The sequence below is a fragment of the Dendroctonus ponderosae genome, unplaced genomic scaffold (genome assembly GCF_020466585.1).
Source record: "Dendroctonus ponderosae isolate FM_Combo_2020 unplaced genomic scaffold, Dpon_F_20191213v2 Dpon_F_20191213_7, whole genome shotgun sequence".
Classification (NCBI taxonomy): Eukaryota; Metazoa; Arthropoda; class Insecta; order Coleoptera; family Curculionidae; genus Dendroctonus; species Dendroctonus ponderosae.
This window is the reverse complement of record NW_026018916.1, coordinates 3,973,335-4,001,086: the sequence shown is the minus strand read 5'-3', so window position 1 is coordinate 4,001,086 and position 27,752 is coordinate 3,973,335. Positions and strand designations below refer to the sequence as shown.

The 27,752-nt window shown below is 37.8% G+C and overlaps 6 protein-coding genes across 27 annotated transcripts; 2 read left to right on the top strand and 4 right to left on the bottom strand.

The window, feature by feature from the left end:
• Nucleotides 1-496: 496 nt before the first annotated feature.
• On the bottom strand, nucleotides 497-13,186 carry LOC109546233 (actin-binding LIM protein 3). 16 transcript variants are annotated; one of them, XM_048668486.1, is made up of 17 exons: nucleotides 10,550-10,617; nucleotides 9,765-9,987; nucleotides 9,469-9,689; nucleotides 9,217-9,409; nucleotides 8,937-9,157; nucleotides 8,506-8,595; nucleotides 8,297-8,449; nucleotides 7,779-7,847; nucleotides 6,799-7,000; nucleotides 6,498-6,740; nucleotides 6,217-6,445; nucleotides 5,980-6,152; nucleotides 5,139-5,236; nucleotides 3,979-4,048; nucleotides 2,734-2,771; nucleotides 2,115-2,312; nucleotides 497-2,058 (listed from the first exon to the last, which is right to left on the bottom strand). In XM_048668486.1, the coding sequence occupies exons 2-17, from the start codon at nucleotides 9,931-9,933 to the stop codon at nucleotides 1,945-1,947; spliced, it is 2,481 nt and encodes an 826-aa protein (XP_048524443.1). In that variant the 5' UTR covers nucleotides 9,934-9,987; nucleotides 10,550-10,617; the 3' UTR covers nucleotides 497-1,944. The 16 variants fall into 16 exon arrangements, with proteins under 16 accessions (XP_048524443.1, XP_048524439.1, XP_048524438.1 ...); XM_048668482.1 differs by having other exon boundaries at nucleotides 10,128-10,610; XM_048668481.1 differs by having other exon boundaries at nucleotides 9,765-10,127; nucleotides 10,344-10,610.
• A 239-nt stretch (nucleotides 13,187-13,425) lies between these two features.
• On the top strand, nucleotides 13,426-17,712 carry LOC109546234 (THO complex subunit 2). 2 transcript variants are annotated; one of them, XM_019917122.2, is made up of 7 exons: nucleotides 13,426-13,634; nucleotides 14,775-14,892; nucleotides 14,950-15,793; nucleotides 15,846-16,061; nucleotides 16,124-16,316; nucleotides 16,367-16,495; nucleotides 16,585-16,932. In XM_019917122.2, exons 2-7 carry the CDS (start codon nucleotides 14,790-14,792, stop codon nucleotides 16,675-16,677), a joined length of 1,578 nt encoding a protein of 525 aa, XP_019772681.2. In that variant the 5' UTR covers nucleotides 13,426-13,634; nucleotides 14,775-14,789; the 3' UTR covers nucleotides 16,678-16,932. The 2 variants fall into 2 exon arrangements, with proteins under 2 accessions (XP_019772681.2, XP_019772680.2); XM_019917121.2 differs by lacking the exon at nucleotides 16,585-16,932 and adding an exon at nucleotides 16,997-17,712 and having other exon boundaries at nucleotides 13,434-13,634.
• LOC109546235 (homeobox protein extradenticle) lies at nucleotides 17,709-22,716 on the bottom strand. 6 transcript variants are annotated; one of them, XM_019917124.2, is made up of 8 exons: nucleotides 22,381-22,715; nucleotides 21,988-22,225; nucleotides 21,746-21,935; nucleotides 21,520-21,689; nucleotides 21,277-21,465; nucleotides 19,059-19,079; nucleotides 18,534-18,773; nucleotides 17,709-18,197 (listed from the first exon to the last, which is right to left on the bottom strand). In XM_019917124.2, the coding sequence occupies exons 1-7, from the start codon at nucleotides 22,457-22,459 to the stop codon at nucleotides 18,548-18,550; spliced, it is 1,113 nt and encodes a 370-aa protein (XP_019772683.1). In that variant the 5' UTR covers nucleotides 22,460-22,715; the 3' UTR covers nucleotides 17,709-18,197; nucleotides 18,534-18,547. The 6 variants fall into 6 exon arrangements, with proteins under 6 accessions (XP_019772683.1, XP_019772682.1, XP_019772684.1 ...); XM_019917123.2 differs by having other exon boundaries at nucleotides 17,709-18,773; nucleotides 22,381-22,716; XM_019917125.2 differs by having other exon boundaries at nucleotides 17,709-18,773; nucleotides 21,988-22,210; nucleotides 22,381-22,716.
• A 1,798-nt stretch (nucleotides 22,717-24,514) lies between these two features.
• Nucleotides 24,515-25,146, bottom strand: LOC109546281. The gene is made up of 4 exons (XM_019917205.2): nucleotides 25,063-25,146; nucleotides 24,869-25,008; nucleotides 24,783-24,814; nucleotides 24,515-24,696 (listed from the first exon to the last, which is right to left on the bottom strand). The coding sequence occupies exons 1-4, from the start codon at nucleotides 25,119-25,121 to the stop codon at nucleotides 24,553-24,555; spliced, it is 375 nt and encodes a 124-aa protein (XP_019772764.1). The 5' UTR covers nucleotides 25,122-25,146; the 3' UTR covers nucleotides 24,515-24,552.
• Nucleotides 25,147-25,204: 58 nt separating this feature from the next.
• Nucleotides 25,205-26,006, bottom strand: LOC109546280 (protein PBDC1). Its single transcript, XM_019917203.2, has 4 exons — nucleotides 25,894-26,006; nucleotides 25,744-25,842; nucleotides 25,510-25,693; nucleotides 25,205-25,457 (listed from the first exon to the last, which is right to left on the bottom strand). Exons 1-4 carry the CDS (start codon nucleotides 25,894-25,896, stop codon nucleotides 25,264-25,266), a joined length of 480 nt encoding a protein of 159 aa, XP_019772762.1. The 5' UTR covers nucleotides 25,897-26,006; the 3' UTR covers nucleotides 25,205-25,263.
• A 72-nt stretch (nucleotides 26,007-26,078) lies between these two features.
• Nucleotides 26,079-27,614, top strand: LOC109546279 (U3 small nucleolar RNA-interacting protein 2). The gene has a single exon (XM_019917202.2). It carries the CDS (start codon nucleotides 26,194-26,196, stop codon nucleotides 27,559-27,561), a length of 1,368 nt encoding a protein of 455 aa, XP_019772761.1. The 5' UTR covers nucleotides 26,079-26,193; the 3' UTR covers nucleotides 27,562-27,614.
• The last annotated feature ends 138 nt before the right edge of the window (nucleotides 27,615-27,752 follow it).

The following is a 27,752-nucleotide window of genomic DNA, read 5'->3' as shown; positions in this document are numbered from 1 at the left end:
GTTATATTAAACAGTTGCCCAATAAATCAGGCATAAAAAGGTGTTTTAAATAAAACTCGTGGAAGCTTTCGGGACGATAATGACTAGCCCACACTTTGCATCAACTAACGGACATGGAAATTCCCATATATTGCCGCTTTTTCGCATAGAAATTACATTTGGTGCTACTTCTATATTAATATTCTTATGGGCAATAGCATCTGCTTAAGCTTGCAACCTTAACATCCAACTTCTTATAAATAATCCCAAATGTAAGGTAACAACTATCAATATGCCATAAAGCCCATCAATGCAGCTACGGTCCTTAGTGTCTGCGAATATCAATTATTATCATGGATGAACACATATGAAGCACCGAAAACTCCCTTCTATGTGCATCGTTTTAAAAAGATATAAAAATATAAGCCTCTGAAGAGCACTAAAAAGCACTTTAAAGCCAAATTGCAAAAAGGGAATCAATCGCATTGGTCAGCCATTAAAAAGGAAACAAATCATCTAATAAATCTCTTCAATATATTATGCAATTTATACCATAATTATTAATAGTTGCCTTTTGAATACTTGGCTCTAAAGTTACCCATTGATTCTGAAGACTAGCCCATATAAAGCACTCTATAAAGCAGTTAAACTAGAACTACCAAGTATTACCTTACATTAAACAAATAAAATATCATAACGACTACAGTAAACTTACAATCTAGAAAAATATCGTAATGTTTTTTTTAATAGATGTCTAACAGTAATACCGGGCGTCTCTCTAAGAAAGTGACCTTATTGAATCAATATTTTTTGCATTTGAAAAAATTAACATTTTTATGGCTTGAGAATGATTTATTAGCCCCTGAAACAGAAACAACCCCCTTAGAGAGACCATAGCTGTCTTAAAATCTCAAATTGAAGTTATCTTTAAATATTTCTTCTCGAACTCTTCATCTGTACATAATAAACGATTAGATATCTTTACTAATTGAAGTCATACAAAAATGGTTAGCTACTAAAATTTTTTATCATTTTCTTTATACAATTATTGTAAGCAATAATTATTGTATTATCTATGTAGCTACCCTTATAAGAAAATGTATGACTAAATAAAGGTCGAACATGTTTTAATTGTAATGGCAAATATAAATTACCTAATTATATATGAAAATAGACAAACTGGGAGGAACAAGTTGGGCTTGGAAATGTAAAAACACGCCAAAATCCACACATTGAAGCAACAAAACTGAATTGTGTGAAAGCACGACAATGTTGGTCCCGAAATGAGGAGCCATCCGAAGCTTTTAAGTAGATATAAATGCACTTTATACTTATCGCAGGCGAGCAGACTATAAATCTAATATAAATGAACATACCTACATAACGGAAAAGGGAATTAATTTCAGCCCACTTAGAAAAGCCTACATATCTAACGTCTACTGTTTTTTTAATTACGTGATGGATGAAGTGAACAAATGACCGATCCCATAATTTGTATCACAAGAAATATGATGTATTTTTCAGACTTGCACTAAATGCATTAAAACATTTTTCAATCCAGTGATTTGGAATTTTCCGATATGGAAAGATGTATGGTATTGTCCAGAAATTTCTCTATTTTAGCAGTTTTGTGAGCTGTTGGCATTGGAATTGGCAAGCATTTATCAAAATAAATAAAAACAGAGGAACGTCTCAGAATAGTATGCGAAGTAGCAGGTATAAAATAGCAGTAAACTACCATTGCAAGTGCGAATTGTGGAAGAGCCGAACTGGCGAAGAAAATGGAAATTTGAACTTCAACTCAATTTCAAGCGAATCTAGCACGAAACTAGAAACGGATTGGTTGCTTGCAGTTACTAGACGCGTTTCTGATCGTGTTTGCTCTATTCCAACAAACAAGATGAAAACCTGAAGAATAGAGATGTGGACCAAGCAGCCACTGTCCCGTAAGGGCCTTTGAATAAGTTAAAAAAGTCGCGCTCGCCGCTTCAATTCGCTTCGACGCCACTGAGGTAGCCGGTAAAAGTCGTGCCTGCCCACCTGGAATATTGCCTCAAATTCCTGATCTGATAGATGACGCTGAAAAATACACGTAAAAATAAAGGTAAAGAAGCGAGTAAACCTTGAGCACAAACCTCTAGGTTTAATCTATCAACATCGGCTGGCAGTCGATAGTTTGTGATAACCAGTAGATGATAGGGGTAGATTTTGGCCGGTTCGTTTATCAACATTTGATGCGCCATATTCGGTAGGCTTCTTCTCACTTGAGAGCTGTACCCGCCTGGGGCCCCGTAACGCCCCACTGCGTACGACACTGGACCCAGCTCCGAATGCTAGTTGAACAGATTTTTGCAATTTACTCTACATCCAAATTTTTTGTACACAAAAGCTGTTTTATTTACCAAGTGATTTAATGCGTTAAGCCAAGACATGATCTAACACATGTTTGCATACTTTACCTGCTAGACCATACCTAGATTTTCAATGTTTTACTGTGATGAATGATCAATGAACATTTGCGTACCTTTATTCGCGCCTATAAGCCGGTTTGATCAAGGAAAACTTTTCAAATATGGTTTTATAACACTACTGTGAGTTAGAGAAATAAATGAATAGTTTTCCTTCAACAGTGGCAATGTATGAAGCACCTACTGTTAGGTAAGGAAGCAAAAGCCCAAAAGTACTACGGCATGCCTGAACTAGGATGATATTAGTGGATTCTACAGAAACACAGAACAAGCATTATTTACATACCATTCGCGTTTCGACATCCGTGATGGATCCAGTTGAAACTGAAGAAAAAAAGCAGCAGTTTTAGTATTATGTCGTCGATTAATAGGAGTCATTTCAGGCAAGAACTCGGGCTGTGATATAGTTGGATTGAAAAAACTTGTTTATTTGGGTTGCAAGCAAATGCAATTAAAACGCTTTTTACGCAACAGTATAGAAGAAAATTGCTTTATAAACCATTTTACTTAAATCGACGACCAAGGGAAATACAATTGGGGTGAGATTAAAACGAATTTATTTAAATTTCGTTCTTGTTAGGGCCGAAAACAACAAAAAATCAAGTGTTCACATTGCGGTTCATTAACGATCATCGATTAGATTTTTAAGGGGTTTATCGTAAATATAGAAAGGGTTTGAAGATTTTTGTGATAGAATGAAAGGTAAAAAATCGATAATAATACGAACCGAACCATGCAGGAATTTTTCCAGAAAAACAACTCCCTGAACTTCGGATTAAGGGATTTTTCTAACTCAGACTTCCTCACTGTATGGAAACTTCTACTTTCCACGTTCAATATAGCGAGGCTTTCTTTTAAAAAACATAAAACGATAGTTTTTTGCTCAATACGACCAAAGAGGCAGCGCTGTTCGAAACAGTTTCGCATTAATATATCAGAAACAATTCAGCTGATTTTAGTGGCATTTCTACAAGTTATCGCAAACCAAACTGGGCATCTTTAAGACCTGGTCAGACAATGGCGTAAAAGCATCACACTCGGTAGTCGTGAAAGTAATTACCCTTCTGCCCCTTTCTACTCCTAAATTTGTCGGTATATTTCCGAAACTTCCTGCAAACTTTAAAGGATGTAAAGTGTGTGGCTGTTGTCGAAAATATAGCGATAGAGTGCTAAGCGACCGTGCTATACTCCAACCTTAAGCTCTTGTACACATAACTATGATGTGCATGATCGGTTTGCACCCAACCAAATTTACGTGGAAAATTTTCAGGTTTAATGTCAGTTCATGCAAAAGCTGACCCGTAACTAGCAAGAAAATCCGTTTCTTCAGAAACAATTAAGTCATTACCATCTGCCCTAATCCACTACCCAAAAATCATATTCAGTTCGATGAATCTTACAGATAGTAAAAAATTTACATGGGAAAAGTTGTCCTCATCCTCCGTTCAATAACCAAAAATTGGACGATTTCAAAAAAAAATTAAACTAACATATGTAATAAGCAATAAACAAAGCAGTGGTAAATACTCACTATCTGATTTTCCTGAGCTAAAATCGGTGCTGTGGGTTTTTACACCCATTCCAGTATATGAATAGTCACCCTGTGGATAGACATTTAGTATCAATTACCTCACTAATTCTACATCCCATTATTAAATGCAACAGCGTGCACTTTCACTTAACTTTCACGACTGACTGTTGCACTTAAAAAGTCTACTAAACATTCGCTTATTGCACGAACGTATACTGAAACAGTTGTTTTGTAATTGATTTAAACAACTGCCTCTGTAGTGATTTACGAGACAAACCCGAACAAACAGAAAATAATCAAAATGCAAACTAATTTCTTTTCATTTAAATCACATTCAGCTACAAGTCGTATATTTAGAGTTCAAATGTTAAACTAGCTAGTGATGTTGATGGATGAAGAGAAAATGTGCAGAAATGGAAGGGGCTGCTAATCTTTTTCGCATAGCAAGAACAGGACAGGCTTCCGCCATGGTGAGCAAAAGAAGTGATTTTGATCGTACAGAGAATCGCTGCCTCAATATGCATATGAGCCGTTTTCTTTGAAATTGCTATCTGGAAAAACGCTAGTGAAATCAGAACCTTGGAAATTTTGCCATCGTACATCTATTGAAATGAAATTACTTCGAACTCCCACGTTCAAAGTCGGTTTAAATTTGATTCTGATTCGGAATGAGTGGTTTTCCCGTTTAGTTGAACAGTTTCACAGAAAGCGACTCATAAAACAAGGAGTTTCAAATTAAGTCCACAGTCCACAAAATACCCACTTTAATGGCGCATTAAATTCATAATGACTTGAACTGTTCACTTAACTTGAACCACCATGTACAAGACAAACACTTTGATATCATATAAACTATGAAACATGCATCCTAAACAAAACTAAAACTTGATCAAAACCCACTAAAAACATACATGCGTTCATATCACCCAAACAGAATAAAACGAATTAGTTACCAAAAAAATAGTTTAGTTCGTTACTCGCAACAATAATCCTAAGGTGATAAGCGATGAAAGCCAACATTAGGGACATTGTCCACTATGTAATGTTAAGTTTCATCAAGAAAAATTGCGAAGTGGAATAAAACACGACACAACAAAGTCCACACAACAATGTGTTAAAAAAATCGAAAACTAATCACACAATCTGATGGGGGAACTTACAGGGATATGAGAGTAGCTACCGGCTGACGATGAAAAAGTATGAGATCGGGGAGCCAAACCGTAGCCGGGCTTTGGAATGTGTCTCAGGGCACTCACAACTGACAAGAAAACACAGCATTTCATTACAAGTGGAGTGAATCCCAAACAACCATGTTATCTTAGTCATATGGGGTCAGTGTTAATTTCATTACCTTGCGCTGTGATCAATCTTAAACTCTAGCACAATCGTTCACGCATTCACTTCACCGAAAACCCTTCAAACAGAGGGCATCCGTTTAAAAGCATTGAATGCTAGCGCGAAGAATGCCCATCTATCTGAGAATTTCTCTGCCTCACACATGAAGAAGTTGCAGCAAAATCGCACATTTTCACCCAATTATAAAGTACTTACGTATCCATTTCCGCTTGGCAAGGTATTGGCTCGCAATCCGTAACCAGGCCTGGGTACCAGTCTTAATGACGACACTACTATACGGGCACACAAAATAAAGTTGCAAAAATAAAGTAGAAGGCAACTGAATGGGAAATTAAGAAACAAATTCATGCAAAAAAAACTTAATCAAAAAAAAAATAGTAGACATCAAGCAAAAACTAAATAGTTTAAATTGGTAAAGAATGCATGCACATTGAACGTTTAACCATCCAAAAATGAAGAACATGCCTCACCTTTACAATTATTTTAAGGCCAACAGAAGCTAGAAATTCAAATAGAGCTTATATCTAATAGTAGAAACCGTTTTAGAACTGCCTACTATGGTTGATATTTTTCGCCAGTTCGAGAAATAATTAATTCAATCGATTAAATTTTCCTACTCGGTTCTGATGAATTGGGCGCACTTACCGTTGTAGTTCCATCCGCTCGGTCGGCTCATTGATGAAGACCGACAACTCAATGAGCGGTCAAAGTCGTCTTCGTCGAAAGGCCGGGAATGATCCAAGTTGCGCGAAGGGCTAGCGCCAATCGGGTTGTCGTAGCGCAGCCTATAAACTGGCTCCTTATTAGCCGATGGGGTTCTGGAAAATCACAAGAGTTCCCTGTATCAGTGTTGAACCAACAGACAAAACCCCGAGTTCTTACCTAGAGGCATTTCTCGGATCTAAGTTGAACGCCTTCCACTGCTTGAACTTCTCCCTTTCCTTCACGTTCTTCAAAAACACCTGCCCTATGCCGCTGCCCATCTTGCTTAGTTCCTCCTCTTCCTTCTTCAGCTTGCTGTCGTTAACATCCAGCTCGCTCATTCCATCAACCACCTCGTCATCCGACTCCGGCACACCTTTATAGGAATCCGACCACCGTTTTCGCCGCTCTAAAAATCCATCATTAACTCCCCAATATGCCCCCTAAATCCAGCCCCTTACCTGGATCAGTATAGGGATACGGGGGAGCCGGAAAGTCGTCCCTTTCGATCTTCAAAGGCTCGCCAGGCTGTGGCGGTTTTGCCCCCGGATAATGGCTCAACTCAATCGGCTCCTCGTTGTTCATGTGGGGCGATTTCGGTCTGGGGGTTTCGCTGCGAATCGAGTCCACGAGAACTTTCATTGCGGACCTCGATCCGTAGCGCTTCCCTCCCGCTCCAGTTGAGGATCGCAACGAGTTTTGAGCTAAAGTTCAAGCAGCCAATTTTACAAACCCGCCCACAAATCAACCAAATCCACTCACAAGTCGGCCGGTGGAAGTGAGGCGAAGTTGGCGGCTTGTCGTAAGGATCGATTGGTTTCTTTAAATATCCCAATGTGGGCTCGTCGGTCAAGTAGCTGTAGGTGTAAATTCGGGAAATATCGTCTGCTAACGTTCCAGATTTATTATATTCGCGCAAGATGAGGCCTGGGGAAGGTGTACGATAGGTSGTATGGCTGTAGTGCTAAAAAATTATYAAAAATTCTATATGAAACTTTTACTKATATGTACATACAAGTACAAACAGGCTGACATGTTTATGGCGAAAAGKTTACAAATTTTCCTCAAARATRGCAAACTATAATARCTCGACACTAAACGGAAGTGTTCCAGAACATTMACAAAWTKTAGTTTTTGAAACTCMAATAACCGAAAAATCAGTTGCTTTCYWAAGAAAAACMGCCTGAGCTAATTATAATATATACTTTCCTGACAGTGTTTCAATTCCAAATCAAAATTAATTCCTGGGTTTCAGTCATTTATTGTCTATTTATCAATTAAAATACGTTTCGGTGTATTTTTCCACCATCATCAGTTTTTATGTGTAGCGCGGTTGCTGCTTTAAGCAAATGTATACCAAGGCTTAAAGCAGCAACAACGCTACACATAAAAACTGATGATGGTGGAAAAATACACCGAAACGTATTCTAATTGATAAATAGAGACAATAAATGCCTAATCATAATTCCATAGAACAATAAGCATCTGAGGATCGCGYTGTATAAAAATKCATATTTGAYTCAATCAGTGATTTGTTTCCTTCCATAATCCCTATCGTTCCATTCCTTTGCTTCCATAAGCAAGCTATCAATCGCTTTTATACCGAGCGATTTTTGCGTACTCGAATACAAAAGGAAAAACCACTAGTTGAAGCGCAATATCCAAAGCGCCGAAATAGTCGAGCATTTTATGTTTATCAACCTAATACTAAAAACAATAGAAAAAGCAAAATAAAAACAAACCTTCCTATGCATGCTTGTAGGGCTGTACAAGGAGCCGTTCAAACTAGGGGTGCGTGATCTCATGGAAAACTGCAAGAAAAACATGCAAAAAAATAAAATTGCCAAGCTGGAAAAACGTTATGCAGATAAATGTTCAGCGAGTGACCAAAAAAGATATAAAAAAACCGGCTGCACTCAACAGCGATTCGAAAATAAAACCCTTTGGGTGAAGATTCTGTCCAAACCGCGGAAAAGCTACAGCCGATATAGCATTGAAAAAAGCAGCTAAAATAAGAATTTAAATAGGCATTGTAACAACTGATGCCAATAAAATAATAAAAATCTGTTTGATGATAATAGTAAAATTACTGTAATCTTTAAACCCGCCGATTAGATGGCAATTGAGCAACAGTATCAACACCACTAAAACAAACAAGTACATGTAAAGAACTGCGTGAAAATGCTTGAGTCCTCAGGACATAAAACACACAAGAAATAACTGAAATCATTCGGAAAACCACTGCAAAGCAAGTTCTTACTTGTAATTCACTAGCACCACTCGTACTATGCCGGTCAAATTCCTTAGTGCTAACATCCGTGTCCGTAATGTTGCCATTTTCCGGTCCGTTCAGGATTCTTCCATCCTCCGGTTGAGGTCCAGGGCCGCATCTTGGATGCCACACTGCGCCTCCCTGTATAAACACCGACAATATCTCAACCGCATACTAGACCCACTGATTCCCATTACCTGCAAGTACATTTCTTCGCCATCGCCAAATGGGTCGCCGCATTTGGAGCATCTAGCGCAAGTAGGATGGAAATGATGATTGTCCCCGGCCTACGAAAAAATTTGGGTTCAAACCGATGTCGATGACACTCAAATTCCTCACTTCCACCCGGTAAAAGTACTAATTAAAAAACATTTAAAGTAGAGTACCTAGTGACACATTATGAATTTTTAATCTTCGAACCCGATGATATCAATTAGCATAATGCCAGTCTTAAATTAAATTAATGGATGACATCATTCACCTTGTAAAGTTTTAAATTCACATTACATGGGTCCACATCGTTAATTTGTTTATTTTTAGCCGTTTACTCATATCAACTGGTGTATTATTAAGGGAAATATTTTATCAGTTAATTATATTAATTCAGAGACTAGATTGCTTTAATTACCTGCAACACTTTGCCGCTGATATACCGATTACAATAAGCGCACTTAACACCGAACTGCTTTTGGTAGTCCCGTTCACAATACGGCACTCCATCCTTTCCCATGTATTCGCCATGCAAAACTGTTCCGCAGGAATGGCACTTGAAGCACCAAATATGCCAGCTTTTGTCCAGCGCAACCAAGACCTGCCCTTCTTTCAAATCCTCCCGACATCCGGCACATTCTAAAAAACAAATAGCCATTCATCAACTAGGCAATTAATTATTGGATTTCTTTGCTTACCATTTGGTAGAGGACTCGCAGTGGTAGTCGGGCTTGTCTTTGGAGTGGCGTTTCTAATGGGAATCTGGACACATCGCTGACAAAGCACCTCTTTTCCCGTGTAAGTCACTTTTTCGCCCGAAGGGAACGGCTGCCTACATCTGGCGCACGTAAAGCACTTCTGATGGTAAGTCTTTCCTAGAGCAGTCACTACCTGGAATCAAGGAATTTATCACATATTAACAACTAAACTCCTGCGTCCTGTTCGCTCACTTCTCCTTCAACATAGTCCCCACATGAAGCACACTTGGTTCCGAAATTTCTTTGGTAGTCGGCGGTACAATAATAGGCCCCATCTTTGCTGAAAAAGCCCCCTTGGGCCAGCGAGGAGCCGCACGCTTTGCACTTGAAGCAGCCCGTATGGAAGTACTTGTCTTGAACGCGAAGGACTTCGCCCGAGCATTTTTTCTTGCAAGCCTGGCAGTATGTTTTGCCTGCAAAAAAACAGTCGTTTGCAACAGATGGTTTAGAGGTGTGGGTGTGGCAAAAAAACGGGGGATAAAATGTACCTTTTTTAATTTTCTTTTGAAACCTTAGCTCTTCGCGTATGCGCTTTTTCTCTAGTCTGGATAGTTTTGTCTTTGGCTGATCGGGTAGTTGTTTCGACTGTTCTAATTCAATGAACTGTTGCGAACTCGCCTTGCCATTGCCCGTAGCAGCCTTTTTCGTATTCGTCATTTTTTCAATTTAATTACCAAACAAACAAGCTCGAGTATACAGTTGAGTTGGTTTCTAAATGTCCAAATTTGCTATTTATATTCTTGCGTCACTCAATTTTCTACACATGTCCTTGTACGAGAACAGAATTTTTATTCTTAAACTGGGTCTCGTTTTTAACACCGTTCCATGCACCAGCGCTCGGAATAATTTACCTTTTTGGGTGACGAAACAGATGATCATTAATGAAAAACGCTTCAACAATATACTCCCATCATCATCATCACACAAAAAAGCAATTAATATGTGAATAGTGTGATATCTTGCATCGACCGCATATACTTAACAAAAATTAGCATCACAAATGCGCACTTAACTTCTCTACCATTCGCCCAGTAATCTCTACGTTAAAATTAAATATTTACAATTACTTTTATCAGTAGAGTTATAATTAATGTTAACACTATTCGTTCCGAATTTGGCCTCACTGGAGTGTTGGAGATAGATTAAAAGCCCAGGAAATTGAGCACTAGCAAAGGCTGTGTAGAATTTTCAAGTGAGCAAAGCAACAAACACTAGCGCACTCGACCCAACATTATTACAGCGAATTTACCCAGAAAGCGCAAAAACAACACACCTTGAAGTACCGATTACGACTGCACCTGAACCAACGAGTTGGCACACTGAACCGCTCTGCAACTTACATCATCATCCGACAGAAAATTGGGTGGGCAACTTGAAGGATGGGATTATGAAAGCATCGTATTTACCTTAAAAATGTTTATCAAAAGCATATGGCTTAAAATTGAAACGATCAGTAAAACAATAAAGTTGGCACAGGATCGCTACAAGGAACATGAATTGTTCTACACCCAAATGTAGGTCAGAGGTTGCAATTATTGATGGATTTAAATGCATTCACCGAAGTTTCTTAATTGCCCCGCTTTGCTCTCGATTTAATACTTTATTAGGGGGCAAAGGCGAACGAAGGAGGAGCATTTTCCGCTTAAATAGAAATTTTCCATTTGAATTAACCGAAACGATGTTTCTGTAGAAATTGCACATTCCAACTCGTTGGACCATACCATTCGCCTTTACCTTAACATATGTAACTTATAGAATAGTAAATTTCAAAATGCCATTTACTAAGAGCTTTACGTATCCAATTAGGTAAAACTCATTAATGTTAATGAGCGACTACACATTAAATTGGGTTCATGCTATTAACCACCGTCCATATTAATTGAGTTATGCATTTCAATTTCCAGTATAAAACGCTTTAAAATGGTAAATAATGAATAGAAGAAAATGGATAAAAAAGGTGAAAGTCAGAAATTGGAATATTTCGAACGATTTCTGAATAGTTTTTTTAAATAGTTCTACTAAAAACGTTATAATGATTATTGCGCTAATTTCAGATAAGTGAAAATACTCAAGAAGGTATTAAGTAACTGAAAGTTTGATTTATGGAGGGTAGGAACTTTATTTCGCCCCTGATAAGGGAGACGATAACCTTCGAAACACCCTATCGAAATGGATTTTATGACTATGAGATACTGTCCCAGATTTTCCGAATGATAAGCTCTCGACATTTTTTTTCCTTTTGCGTGTTTTTGCTTATAACTTGGAAAGAATACAAAAATTCATGATAAAATCCAAGTTGCAAACGAAAGTTCGCGAAACATGCTATCAAAAGCTCCGAATGGCTAWCTGGATATTTTCAACCACTTYAAAGATATAAGCGGTTTTAACCTTGGCGGGCCCTTAAATTTTKWAATTTTTGCTTCCATCTCTTCAAAGATTGGGAATTTTTKATAAAGCCTATTTAGGATAAGACAGTCCTCAAGCTCCCCTATCGAAACAGTCCKAATGATTATCGCGATATTTTCTATCGTTTCCCAGGTATAGGTGAAAACGTTCWAGTWCCTATGTGTTAAACTTTGGATCACATCATCATCACYCTTTAGGGGGAAGAGCGACGTGTTTACTTCAATCTCTTACAAGTTGGACATTTCCGGTGAAAACCCTAGTTCGATACGCTATTTTCTTTTTAAATCAAAACAGCTCGGCAAATTCTCTTTGAAATAAGCAAAAAATKGCAACATTTAAAAGCTCTGTTTCAAATCGAACGTGAGTTAKGTGAGTTATCTTYTGGTCCAAACTGTAAGGTCTATGCGAGTTTTTTGCCCCGTAGGAATCTTAACAGCTGTGCTTAAAAGCTTACAAACACTTTTCCGACTATTAAGTCCAATCAGCCTTGCACTGAAAGCATTGTAACTTATGTATCGAGGAAGCAGTGAGGTGTTGTTAGTCACTTCACACTATCGGTTTTATAACTTAACAAAAGAAAGTTGTTTTTTGAGGGTTTTTAGACTGCAAACTAAATGCCCAGCAGTGGAAATACCTTATCTCTTTCATTAAACCCTTAGACACTAAACTAATCTAAATAGATAACGAAATACCAGAAAAACAAATTAGTTCCTTAATGAGTCCTGGCAGTAAGTTTAATCAATATTCGAGTGGAAATCAAATGGAGCAAAACTGTTGTCATGCCTCTTAATTAAATAGTGTGACTGATAGATTAACTGGCGACCAACTGAAGAGGATTTTAAGTAACGGAAACAACTGTTTCTTCAAGAAGAAGCTCTGAACAGACCAAAGTAAAGTACATACAGCTGGCGCTAGCAAGTTGGTTGTTTCCTTAATGAAACCACCGCTGTCACAGCTCGGTCGCTATCCAAATTGTATAAATAATACGGCAAATGGCTGTAGGGCTTTGCATACTGTTTCCCATCCAGCAATTATTGCTAATTAATGTCTGGAGATATGCTGAGTGAGTGGCTGGCAAATAATTCAAGTTCCCCTATGGAAAAATGTGCCGAATCATTGTAAAACCACACAAGTTAATCAGTGTGATAAATAGCATGTTAGAAACTAGTTTGTTGTCAACGGCAAAGTGTAGTTGGACATTGAATGAGCGCCGGTACCCATGTAACCCTTCAACTTACCCATTTTTTATCAGCCAGTGGCAGCCCCTCGTCGCTCACGTGTAGTCTCACTGATTATCAGCCACTAGATTTGCATAATTCAATAAAGCACCACGTATCAACTAAATAATTATCACAATATAGCAACAAATCGCTAACAATCTGCACAGGTACCATAAACTTAAACAATGGGCGAGTCCAAACTGTGACACTGACAGCTCCGGCTTATGCCAGAAAGGCCGACCTGACAATGGGGGCAGCACTTGCCCGATTGACCCCATTGAACTTTGTCGTATTACATAAACAAATAATCCTGCATTGTTTTCGGGACTTTAACGCCAACTTTGGCAACAGTGTGTTAATTATTGTTTGCAGTTAATTAATTATTGTTGATTAAATATGTAGGGACAGTGAATAGGGAGAGTTGTGGTATACTACTGGCGATTTGGAAATTTTATTAAATAGAAATAGTGGGCGCTTGTGAGTAAGAAAGATAATCAAACAATTACAGGCCATAACTTTTTGGTCGATGAATAGTGGCAACGGTGGTAATCACCAACCAGTAACGTTATTCAAAGGTTATGTTTGTAGAGATCACCGTACTCTGAAAAGTTCTTTAATACGAAGCTGTTTCATTACGTAGTTTATCGAGCACGCCCTTAAAACAGCGGTTATCTTCAGTGATAAAATACGTTATTCGGAGTTAGATTTGCCAATATATTCTACTTATAAAAGGTAAGTTGGCTATTTGCAGCTAGACATTTCCATTTTCTTATCTTTGAGCTTGCATTAGGCCCATTCATCAGCTATCTTAATCACTGCAGAATTTATAAAGATATCGCCATTGATTTCATATGCTCTGCTAATGTAGGGGGCCCTAGAAACTGTAGGATCAGGATTAAAACTAATTGGCAAAGGTTGGGTAAAATACTCAACTCGTTTTTGAAATTGTACATATTGACCGACTGACTCAAAGTTCAATAGTCAGCCATTGAGACTGAAATGCTTATCGAGCACTATTTCAACAGATTACAGTGCCACATAGCCACATAATACACAAGAGACTGTGGGACTTAAATGGGCCGTTGATTCATACTAGTCATGGCTAACTGATTAATACCTAGTTTAAATGGGCCGTTGATTCATACTAGTCATGGCTAACTGATTAATACCTAGTTTTGTGGAAACTTCTGTTGATCGGTCTATTGATTGTTTTAGAAAATATATAAAATATTTTTTGTAATTGTCCGCCGAAAGCTACATTCTTCGAGTTGTCTTCACTCACAAAACTTTTTGCGTGCTCCAAATCCTCCGATTGCGTAATAAGCGAACAAATTTAGTCATCGAAAAATCAATCGCTCGTAGAGAAACTCGTTTATTCTCCTTACCAAAAAGCAATGAAGAATTTTTAGCACTTCCAACTACTGAGACCCGCGTATGGAACGAGGCAAATTGAAGAAGAGTGAAACTTCTGTGCGAAACCTTGTTATTTACGGAAAACTGCGATTTTGCAGTCTGAAATACCCCGCTAAGTCTTTCAGTTGTCCATGGATTGTGCCTACTCCGAGCGTGAATTCCACATATTTTTTTTAGTTTTAGCGGTTGAAAAGTTGTTTTGGGACAGTTGAACACGCAAACCTAAAATAATTTTCTATATAATTCTTCTGCTAAATTGTGGTATCAATAAAATCGTAAAACTCCTCACACTGCATTTTCTTATCGAACGCCAATAATCTTATAATATACATATTTTGCGTTCAAATTTGACGAATTGCATTAAAATTTGGCTCGACAACAGTTGTGAAATGACTTTATGTATATGTATAGCTTGACTGTTATCGAACTGCTTTATCAAGTGATATCACCTACTTTCAGGTGAATTTACTCAAAATGAGAAAGTCTTACAGTGATGTGCTGAACAAATCCGCATCACGTGCGAAGAATTCTACCCACTTGAATCCAAGTGCTCATGAATTTGTACCAAAATCAAATGGTATCCAAGTTAGTTTATTAGAGATGGAGAATTTCGTTAACCATTTGGCTGTTTCAGATTCTTGGCCACGAGTAAACAGCCAACACATGCATGACAATGTTCCATCTCAACCCGTTATGAATGCCCCAAGTGCTGCAGTAAATCCAAGTCTACATCTAGAGATTGATGAACCAAAGATCAAGGAAACGGACACAAATTATTCATCAGATGGAAACAGATTCGATAGGAGACGCGATGCTGGTTATGAAGAAAAGAAAAGAGATTCGGGTTACGTTACAAAGAATCGAGGAAAATCAGGGAATAGTTCTGAAAAGAGCCAAACCTTTTACAACAAAAAAACAGAAAATTGGCGACGTAGAGAAATTAGCAAAGACCAAAGCGGTGATAATAGGCTTGAATTCGTACTGCCACAACCTCCACGCAGAATGGAAAAGGGGCCAAAAAATGAAGATCATATGGAAAATCCACAAACGCTAATAAAAAAGACACACGCTTCTAAGAAGCAGAGGTCTGATTCAGATAAAGTTGTCAGCAATCATGCATGCGACCGCTATCCTGGTCCTAATACAGAAAATATTGAGGACGATTGGCATACACAGAATTCTAACTCTACTCCTACTACTACATGTAAAACTTTAGGGGTAAGTCCTCAAAAAGATTTATCGGAATATCCAAAGGAAGTCGAGCGAAATGCAGGCGCGTCTTTGACAAACACTTTTAGTGGTCGAGAAAAAGAACGCAAAAAAGACAATTTTACCAGAGCAGAGAGCTCTTCATTCCCCTTACGAAGTAACGATCGGAGCATTACAGAATCCAAAAACGAAAAATTTAGAAGTAGGCATTCCTCTTCGTATCTGGAACGAGACAGATCTCTCGAAAAGACTCGCAATAAGACGAGATGGTAATATAAGGTTTAAAAAATAATCTTCTTGTTGTATATGTTGTTATCCTAGGTCTACCAGTGCATGTGCGGAATCGGACAAGGAAAAAATGGAAGGAGACGCGTTGTTCGATTATTGGAAAGCGAAATGGCGCTCGATAAACAGCTCTCAAGATAAAGTAGTGCACGAAATATTCGGCGATTTGTTTGAGCAACCAAAGGAATATTCACTGGCCCACTGCGTTGCTGAAGATTTGAGAATGGGTAGTGGAATAGCTGTTTCTTTCAAGTAATTTAAACTTACCCAATATTAGATCAGATTTATTAGTTACTAATTATTTTTGTTATCAGACGCGAATTTAAAAACCTACCGGAGTTGTTTGACCAGAGAGCCAAGCAAGGCGGCTTAGCAACGTTCTATGATGAAAAGAACAAGAGGTTTGTGTATTACCTGGTCACCAAAAAAGAATCTACTGGAAAACCGACTTATTTCACCTTGTGGAAGTCCTTGTGTAAGATGAGAGACCATGTGAAGGAGAATAAAGTAAGTCCATAAATCTGGGAAGATGCGGTCAAAAATATGATAATCTTTAGGTGGAAAAGATCGCTATACCCAGAATCGGATGCGGACTGGATAGGCTGGAATGGGACAAAGTAAAATCTATGCTTATTACCCTGTTTGAAAATGTCGATGTTGAGATAACAGTATGCAATTTCCAACAGGTAAATTAAACTTGCCATTGGCTTCAAATGAACAGTTTTGCATGTAGGTGTTATTGGATTGTTACTGGAGTTGCATTGATGTTTTTTAGAATCACGGAAAATTGAAGAAACCCCTACAAACCCGTGCATCAGATGATAACCCTAAAAGCAAGAAATCTAATAAAAACAAGCGATTGAAATAATCACCCCTAAACAATAACTAAATTAGTAAAGCTTGCCGTTTTGGATTTATTTTTAAGTTAAAAGTTATACCGCTGCAATTGCAAAAACCAATAACTTTTGTCGTTGTTTAGTTTTCAAATTAACTTCATATTTTACAATTTTTTTAAATTCTATTTAATTGTGTACTTCCGTTTACCCTAGCTTTTACAACTCCTGTTAAGTAGATTATTATTTAGTAGTCTCCATAGTCAAATATATTTTAGACGTTAACAATGCACTAATACTACTTGCTCGTAAACCGTAAATTAGCTGTAATTCATTTTCTTTTAATCCTTTCAGGATGATCACGATCAAGAGAAAAAGCCTACGAAATCCCCACTGGTTACTCGAAATTCCCATATAACAGAAATCGAATGTAACACGATAATACTGTATTTTACCACATGCAAGGGCGATGAAGACGAAATAATGCGCAACTTATCCGAAAAAAGCAAATATTTGCCAGAGTTCAGAAAGTGCAAGCCGAAAGCGCTAGGGGACATCGTCTACTTTGAAGATAATTCTCAAGAATGGGGCTTATGCGGTTGTATTGTTAGAGAAACCAATTCGTCAGAGCTAAGTTTTAAGAGTTTGTATAAATGTATTCAAAATATTAACAAAAAGAACGACGGATTTCGCGAGAATAGATTCGACTACATTGCCACCCAGTGGGTGAATTCAAGTTCTTATCACGACGAGTTAATTAATGAAAAAGTCATCACGATGTTGACGACTTATTTGAGAAACGTTAGCGTATATGTGTGTCGGGGTAGTTTGGAGAATAAAAAAAGTAGTTGAGCTTTTTTACAGAGATAAAACCAAATACAATATTAATATCAGGGACGATAATCGGTCCAGAACCAAAAACAAGGAATTGATCAGTTCATTTAATGTATTCTGAAGCACGGAAACAGTCCAGTTCAGTTACATGTTATGTTTTATGATTTTAATTTAGATTAATATATTTCAAGCGTGTTTATAATGAATAAATTGGTTATTAAAACCCATTAGACTCGTTTAATGTCTTTATTTCTGACACTGACAAACTTACGTAAAAATAATTAGTTTTTCCCACTACAAATCCTTACTTAAAAAGCGTCTTAACTTACTAAAAACAATAAGATTGCACCTTGAAATAATATTTATCCTACCCTACAAAAAAAATATGATCTTGCATAGGAAACAATGTTATTATGCATAGTATGCTATTTAATTATACGCATAGTACCTTAAAATCTGCTGAAACATCTAGACAGTGAGGCCTGAACTCGACACTCGCCTAACTATACAGTGTTAAAGAAATCGAAATAATGCACATGTTAAAACTAGTAGGTATACATGGGCTTTTAGTATACATAAATATAACTCAACGGAATTTCATTTTGCTTTCAACCTCAAATAAAAAAACTGTGATGATTAGGTTAAAAGCATTGAAATTGAGCGAGTACCGGACTTATTTCCATTTTAGTGCTCCAATTTGGGATAGAGGCTGTCTAAAGATCTGTAATTGAACGGAAATATAATAACTACCGCGAACAGTATACTACTCGAAGCTATTTGAGAGAAATTCGGCTTCCTTAGAACTCAGAATTGTTGATGGCCTATACCTAAAAGCATCTCGCTAACACTACTTACTTAAAAAATCGAATTTTACATGCAATTTTGTTAAGTGAAGAGGAACAAAAACAAATTTTATGAAACGTGCAGATTGTCTTAAGAGCGAAGTAAATTCATCCACGATAATGCATGCTGATCAGATAAATGAGCAGATTGACAAAGACTACTGAATATTAAGTTAATTCAGTAAACTTTGTTCTTTATGTAAGCCTTCACCTACTTAATAAGTCAAACTTATGGAGACAGCTCCTGTCCGTGCATAGGATCGTACCCACAGCTGCTGGCATCATAAGCTGAGCCTTGATCATAGGCTGAACCCATTGAGTAACCCATCGAGTCTTGGGGCGGCGCTGGAGACATCATTGGGGTAGGAGTACCCGAATACGGCGAAGCCCCAGCTGCTTTCTTCGCCGCGTAAAGGTTTGCCTCCTCCTGGGCTTTTCCTATGTTCTTTTTGTACCTGGGGGAGAAAATTCGAAATGTCTAGTTGTCTCTTTTTAAGCAGGTTTTGTTCCTGGCGGATCCCTTTATGGATAGAGCAGAATGGAGTCGAATTCATTTCGCTCTACGGAACTATCGCATTTTTTGAAAACTGCTCCTTCTCAATCCTACTCGTTCCAGTCGAGGAACAATCACCATTTTCTGTACATGACACAACATGAACAAACATCACATCTTAAAAACTGTGGCTGTTTTTAAAAAAGAGTTTGTTTAGAGAGTTCGAATTGTCTGCATTGGAACATACCTACCTGTGTTCCGCTTGTACCTAACAAAGAAAATTTACCTAAATATTTTCAAAAATGTTCATATTTTGAGATTACTAGCTATGTCAGACTTATTGGCTCAGCAATTTGAAGGAACATTTTTAAGTCACATAAATTAACGTAGAATTCAAGTAAACTTCTCAACAAAATCAACATTACACTGACAAATTTGGACTAGTTTTGGAACTGGATTAATTGTGACTGCTGCGAGCGAATTGATTGCAAGCATTGTTTAGGCCAATTTTTTCCCATTAAGGCTTGGTTTTTGCAAAAAAAATTATGCTTTAGGTAGTTTCCACAAACAAAAACAAAATCTGTTCGATTGGTTATTAATTTTAGTTTTGGCGTTGTGCATTGCAGCTGAGTGAAATTCAGACCAATATAAATGGCTCTAAACTTAACATTAAATTAGCGAAAGGATGAAGGAACTCGGAACTTTCGTTAAGTGGGAACGCGAAATTTGCCTCTGGAAATATTACCACGCGAACAGTCACTTTCTACAAAAATGCCAACCATAAACAAACAAATCGAACTGCGAAGTAAAGCATGAATCATCCAAAGGGCCAACAATTAAATGATTAAATAATCATGTTTATTCGGTAGTTCGGTGCCTTTTTATCGAAAAAGTGTATGAATGTTCAGTTTGCTACCGACAGTGGACAAAACTGGGTGATAATCGCATTATTAGATGGAAAATATAGATTTATTGTCGCCCTTACGGCAGTTGCAGTAGTTTCTGATAGTGAACTTGAGGATTAATGGGTAGAAAATGGAGGACGGGGCGCCAGTTTGCAAAAAGCTGGTAAGAATGATTTCTAATCTGTAAATATATTAGTTCGAACTGAATTCAGTTTTCCGACGTTTGAGAGTGTGGATTGGGTTCCGATTAAACCATTGATACCTTCACAAGAAATTTTTTGACTGGGAATATTTTGGAAGGCTTTGTCTTTTAACATCAAGCTCATCTGCAGCTTGTCTCCAAAGAACCGTTTCGGATATGCAAATATGGGTTCGAGTTTTATGTTTTTTTGCTAAAAAAAGTCAAGTTTTAGTTTTGTCTGTTTTTTTTTTAATTGCGAAATCGACTGAAACATGACACCACCTTTTTTTATGTTGCTCAAGAACCATTTGAGCTACAGTGTTCACAGTAGTGAGCTAACGTGCGTGAGTAAACTCTGGTGGATTTGTCACAAAAGTCACACGAAATTTGAATATCAGACATTTAGGTGCAACATTTCACGCCAACATTTCATTAAAAAAAAAACGCTTCCTACATAATCTCAATGTTTCAAGTTTCTGCTGGCTTTACTTTGGAAGTTGGAATTTTTTAATGGAGAGTATGCAGTTGCGTGAAAGCGTCCATTTATGCGATTTGAGGACTTTTAAAGCTGTGAAAGAATTTTGACGACATTTAGAGCGCACTATTATTTACCGAACGCACAACTCTCAACTTGAAGAGTATTTTTCGTTTCTGTTCTGAGAAATTAATTTTCGAAAAACGTGACGCAAAATGTGTTCCCGCAACAAATGGGTGACTGCAGCGCAACTGAGGTACCCATGCCTAGTTTCGAGCTACTTGGTTTATCTTTAAAGTTTTAGTGTCGGGATCAAAAAAAACCTTCTTTATCCAACCAGGAGCATGTAGAACTGTCCGAAATTTTGCAATTTTTTATTTGTCACCCTCTGAAAAATTTATCAGAGATGCTCAATTTTTATTAACATACTGACTAGCAAAACACAAATAGTGCTAGATAGCGGTTCAAACAGAAACCAAATGGCTCTAAGCAGTCATATTTTATCAACTTCCAAAGTTAAGAAAAATTTGGATGTGTTCATTTTGTTGAGCAGTTTAGCTGCATATGGAAAACTGATATTATGACAGAAAAAGTTTATTCGAACTAAAAAAAATAGAAATCACAGAGCATAGAAAAACTTTTAGAAAATATGGAAACATTTTAAAAATACTAAACTGATTGGCGTGTATAAACGGCCTAAAACCAGTTATAAAACGAAAAATGTTGGCTTTCTTCTATCTTCTAAAGTGTTTTTCACTTTACAATGAGGAAGAAAATCTACGCAAATACCCTTCTCAAATCGCTCACACTGTATATCGCATATAGTTGTCAACAAACGAGGGAGTTTTCCATATGCAAATTTATCGTAGTTACACACATACATAGGAGCAGATTGAAAACTTACCGGATTCTCTTGTTGCCAAACCAATTAGAGACCTGACTGACGGTGATTCCACATTTCCGTGCCAATTCTTCTTTGGCCTCTTCACTCGGGTACGGATTGCTCAAATGAGAGTAAAAGTACTCGTTCAGAATTTCTGATGCCTGTTTACTGAAGTTCCGCCTCTTGCGTCTGGCATCCAAAAACCTAGACCTAAAGACAAAGGAATGAGTTAATGCTGCGTGATTGCTTAATATTGGCAGTTACCTTAATATCATTACGGCCTCGCAAGTGGACTGCTTCAGCTGCATTTGAATTGAACTGAATTTTTTATGAATAATCTGTACCATTCGCTCGATTTCCTTGGGAGTAATCGGCCGAGTTCGTGACTGCTCACGTAGCAGATTCATTACATGCGTGGTGAATTCATTGCAAGCCTGTCCAAATTGTACTTATTTAGTTACTGCCAAATACAGCGAGTGCTCAAAATAACCTGTTCATATTTTTCCAGTTCCTGATGGTATATCTGTCTAATCTGTGCCAGCTTCGCTCTATAATCTGAATGCTCAATAGCATTATCTGGTTGTCCAGCTTGAGCTGCAGCTGATCCTGATGCTGCAGCTCCAGCTCCACCACCCTTTTCGGGGCCAGCTACACCTTCGGCTATTAGCATGTTATCCAATCTAAAACTTGACCATTTTAGTGAATGTGGGACCCCAAAGTCTGCTCCCTGACCTCATCAATTGCGGATCTGGGGGTTCCTCCTCTTGAGTATTTCTCAGAGACAAAACCGTTTTTTCCTTGATTTCACATAGGACTGAAAACAGCGCCGGCTTCATTCTGTGGCAGTTCAATGTATGTTTTCTGGCTTGGGCTTCGTCAAGGCTCTGGTCAGTGATGTTCATGATTTGCTGCAAAATCTCCCCGATGTCTTGCTTTCGAGGTTCATTCTCTCCACCTGATGGGGTATCGCCTGTTATAAGTTTCTAATTAATAGAACGATCAGCAAGTAAGCTGTTGAATGAATTTGAGTCCCCAAATTCCAGGAGAAATGTCGAAATCCTGAGGGGGCTTCAAGGTCTTACCATAACTCCAAATCATTCTAGCTGTACTAACTAATGAACATACCCTGGTTGGTCATTCCATAGGCTTGCGGGGGCATTAATCCAGCCCCAGTATGGCTCATCATACGCCCTGGATCGTCCATGCTAATAAGCGAGGATTGCTATCAACCAAAACCCGCAAAGATAAAAGCAATGAAATGACGAAAATATTGAAACCGAGAAGCTACACAGGTGGTTCAATTTTTACTCATATCGCTGTTACTGAAACAATAAGGCAAAGAAAAGTAAGTCTCGAGGTCTACACTTAAAAATAAAGCAAGACTAGTTTTGTTCATGAGCTTTTTGTATGGTTGACAGTGACGCTTGATGTTTACTAGCGCATATAAGCCAACCTGACTCGCTGTTTAAATGACATGCGCGAGTGAGTTTGACGTTACGTTAAGCAAAGCACTAGCGCATGTAAGCCAACCTGACTCGTTGTTTAAATGACATGTGCAAGTGAGTTTTAGATTTTTGTTGGTCGCCAGCCATGTCCTCATCCCAGATTGAAGCTCTGATTGAAGATCTTTTCTTGTCTTTCTGGTTCAAAATCTCTGGTACGGTAAAATACGGTATTTTTAAATGACTTGTATGGTAATACGCGTTTGAAAAGTTGGCTACCCTGGCGTGTGCTCTACGCGCGGCATTTTCAAATTGAAAAAAGCGCTGTAAACATTTATTTGTTACGAGTAACATTCGAGTTTTCGAAAATAATATATATAATAATAATAATAACAACTCTTTTCTAGTTACCCGTTTTGGTAAATAGAAGTTGAAGAAGAATGAGTCCGGTTGGCTTATATGCGCTACTAGCAAAGCAAGCGTCTGTCATTAAAGTTCTATAATTTTTTCAATAAAATGGGCGGATTTATAGATCATTCATTTATTGTTTTTGCCAAACGATTCATGTTTTGTGGATTGTCAGGGGCTAGGTGCAGTCCGAATAATTAATTTTTTGATTGTTTATTGCATTATTAGAGGATAGTAAGTTAAAACGTTGCGTGTGATCCTAGCCAAACCATTCAGATCATATTCATTCAATCATACGGATGTTTACCATGATACAAGGAATATATGTTCTTTGTATCATGGATGTTTACGTAGAGACAGTGAATATAATATAATAACTCTTATAGTTGCCCGTTTTGGTAAATAGAAGTTTGTTTTGATTGACGTAACCTCAAACTCAATTGCGCATGTCATTTAAACAACGAGTCAGGTTGGCTTATATGCGCTATATTGATGTTTGAGCTTGCGTACATGTAGCGGAAGCAAGTTATCTTGTCTCCGTCCCTCTATTTGTGGATCGATTACAAGCAATGGGAATTGTGGATTGTCAAAACGCAATTTTTGACAGTTCAAAGAGAAAGAAACCATACAGAAAATAAAATAAGAATAAAGATGAAAATGTTTTATTTTGTCTATGATAGAAACATTATGCTCGATTCCATGGCCAAGCCGTGACTGACCCCAGACAAAAATTAAGGAAGGAAAATTATTCTTTTCTAAACGGCCCTTAATTTTGTTCAATTATCTGGGATTCGTCTTAACAAAAAAGCGTACTTAATTGAAAACTACTAAATGGAGAATTTAAACACGCAACTTTCACGTAAATTAGCAATCACAGAGCGTTTTTCAGCTTAGTCGAACTAAAAAGCCAATTTATAAAATTATTCTCTTCTCAAACCCGCGCGGTTATTTTTTTCGGATATTAAGAGAACCGTTAGCGTGGAAAGAAGCTGCTGCACAGAAAACTTAAGTGTGCAATTTTCCGTATTAAATATCAAATTGGGAACGATTTCAAATCCTCAGAAAAATGTAGTGATAAMATTTTCTACTTTACCAAATCCGCGTTTTATTATTCCTTATATATTTAGAGATTTATTAGACGCAAGAGATAAAAYTAACTAAAAAATTATCCATTTTTCGAAGCCCGCTCTGAACTTGTTTCGCATATTTCGAGAACCGTTAGAGCTGCAAGGCTCAATTACAGACTGCTRGATAGAGGACTAAAGTACTAATTTTTCATTAGAAAATATAAAATTGGGAACAGTTTTSATTCCCCAGAAAAAAATAATGAAGCAAATTATTAATTTTTCCAACCCCGCGCTTTTTTTACARGAAAAAGTCATTATTCCTTGCTAATTAATTGCGTCTCAAATTCACAAATTYTGTTGTATTTACAAACATCTGTTTATTACTTTCTGTCTTTGGTTTTAAGGATTTCTTCTGCTTGTAATTGAGTTCGCAGTTTCATCATTTCCTTGTTATATTTTGCGAATTCTTCTGGCCGAAGCACTCTACGCAACCTTGGGGGTGGCTTACTCAAAATGGTTTTGACCTGGATAAAGTTGAAATCCATTATTTTCGGAAATAAAAGCCGAAACTACTTGGAATTAATTAAATTAAAGCTCCAGTTTAACTTACGCAGTTTGCCAGCCAAGCATCATCAATATGCACTAAAATCAAGACGTCTATAAGCAAGATAAACACACTATGCACTTGTTCCTCACCCATATTACGCACTCTTAAAATAATTTTTGCCACATATCCCAAGTATTGTTTTTTTGACTGTGTTTTTTCAAAAACCGCATTTTCGATGCCCTGCCCAGCATTTTTTGCGCTCAGAGAACAATGCTCCAGCTCACTATTTCTACAACGTTATTTAAATATACATGTAAATGGCCAATGCGTTTTACTTGCTTACAGCTTATTAATAACACTTTTCCTGAATTTCTCGCTTCCCCAGAGCGGTGGCAAAGACATAACTAAGACAGTTATACTTTAGATCAACTAGTAGCGGGATTGTTAAAAAAGGTAAATGGTTAATTTAAGTAAAAGGTAGTACATTTACTGTTGTGAGATGTATTAGCCTTCTGTACTAGTAAATATCATTGCTGGTTGATCACTAGCTGTGATCGGATTCATTTGAATCGTCGCTTTGAGGTTGTGGCAGAAATTTCGCCCGCAAAACATCATTAACTCCTTCCCTGTTCCTCGCTATTTCAACGGCATAAAACTGAATTCGCGTTACGAGAATAGTGTTTTCTTCACTATAGTCTTTCAGTGCATCAGATCTGAGTAGAGTACCATAGCTGTAATCTAAACACGAAATTTTGGCTTTCATTCGATTAAAATCACAGGTAGCGAGTACCTTCAACTATGGTTTTGAACTTCTCGCAAAACGGTCGCCATTTAGCTTTTTCCTTGGTGCTTTTCAGCTCCTGCTCAATGATAAGCTGGACATCAAGTTTGGGAAACTCCTCCCTAAACAGTCTGTATATGAGATCGTCTTCAGGTGTTAGTCTTAGAATCTTCGGGTCAACTGAGCACAAAATCTGAAATTTGCTATTTAGCTCCCAAATGCCCTTGTGTGTAAACCACCTACATTAAAGTATATTTCGGCATGTTCGTAGGCTCTCATAGCCCACAAAGCTTCGACACTTTGATCATTCTCAAACTCCTCAGCCGGTCTTGATAAAACATCCTAAAAAGGAACATGTGCACTAAGGTCTAATAGAAGGCAGGAATCCATTACCATTTGCTTATCAGCTATGGAACACTTTATTAATGGAAAATTCGCTGGAGATTTTTTATTAAATATTCCCTAACTGTCCCTAACCCAACTTGTCTGACAGATAGATAGCTCAAAACAGATAGTTTGTTAATCTGTGGCTCCAAACTCAAAACGTTCTGATGGTGCCAAGTGTTTCATTCTCGTCACGCAAGAAGATGAGTGATCTTGAAACGGACATAACCTGATTTCACTGAGCCTAGTCGGAGAAGCGTTTATCGGTTTCGCGGTCCCACGTGTATTATTTCTTCAAACTGTGCTAAAATGTCGTTTTTCATAAAAAAGAAACCGTTCAACGGAGTTAAAAGGGGACAGCCCGATAATCGAAAAGCCAAAAAACGAAAAATTGAGCCCAAGAAATCGAGAAATGAAGAAATTACGAGCAGCGAAGATGAGGGCATGCAGGAGGATGAAAACTTGAATTTATCGTCATCGGAGGACGAGAACGAGACGGCCCAGGACAAGAAGGTGCGTTTAGCTAAATTGTTTCTCGAGGAAATCAAACGGGAAGAAAAGGCTCGCCTTGAAAGGGAAGAAATTGATGAAAGAGTAATCTCAAAAAGGCTGAAAGAAGACTATCTAAAGGAAACTGGAAAGCTGCGCTTAAAAGTTGCAGATAATTACAGTGAAATTAACGTGGATAACATCAGGACGCTTAAGTGCAAACAGCAGAGAAATGGCCTAACTTGTATATGCATATCTAATGATAACAAGTTTCTTTTTAGTGGAAGCTTAAATGGAGTAGTGGTAAAGTACTCGTTAAGTGACTGTCGCAGGGTTGGTTTGCTGCCGTTTGTTCGCAACAGTGGTGATGAAACAATAGGTCATTCCAGTGGCATTTTCAGCTTGGCAATATCAACAGACAGCAAATATTTATCAGTGGGAGATCAGGCTGGAAATATTAACATTTGGAACCCCGATACCCTGAAGCACATTAAAACACTCACCGGACATAAAAAGGCTATTCTCGGGCTGAGTTTCAAAAAGGAATCCCACACCTTGTACTCCTGCAGCAAGGATAAGAGTGTGAAAGTGTGGAATTTGGATGAAATGGCCTATGTAGAGACATTGTTTGGGCATCAAGACTCTGTATCAGCAGTCGATAGCCTTCATAAGGACCGAGTGGTTACATCAGGAGCGCGAGACTTGAGAATTTGGAAAATCATCGAGGAAACCCAACTAATCTACAATGGACACATGGGAAATATTGATCATGTGAGATTCATTAATGAAGAACACTTTTTCTCAGGAGGGGACGATGGCCAGATATGCGTGTGGAGTTTTATGCGTAAAAAACCATTGCAAATCATCGAATCAGCACATGGAAAAGATTTATTCAACAACCAGCCGAGATGGATAACTGCGATAGCAGCCTTAGTGAACACTGACCTAGTAGCATCTGGGTCATATGATGGTTACGTACGACTCTGGAAACTGGAAGATAACTTCAAAAAATCAAAGGAAATTCTGAAAATCCGAGTTCAAGGTGTTATTAATGCGCTATCGTTTGCAAGCGATGGACAAAGTCTTGTTGTGGCTGTTAGTAGGGACTATAAGTTCGGACGGTGGATGACTGTTAAAAATGCAAAGGACTGTATTCTTGTTGTACCTTTTAATGTAACAGTTGGATAGTAGCAGCACACAGTTGTAAAGTCTAGTTGTTAAGGAATATACTTTTTTACATATTTTGTTGTTGCGATTTCTGTTTAGTTAACTTAACTTTAGTTCTTCAATGCGGAGTGGTTCGTTTTATTAATTGCCTTCAAACCCTTTCTAGGCCGAAATTGGTTGCTTAATGTACAATTCCATTACAGATTTAAGCC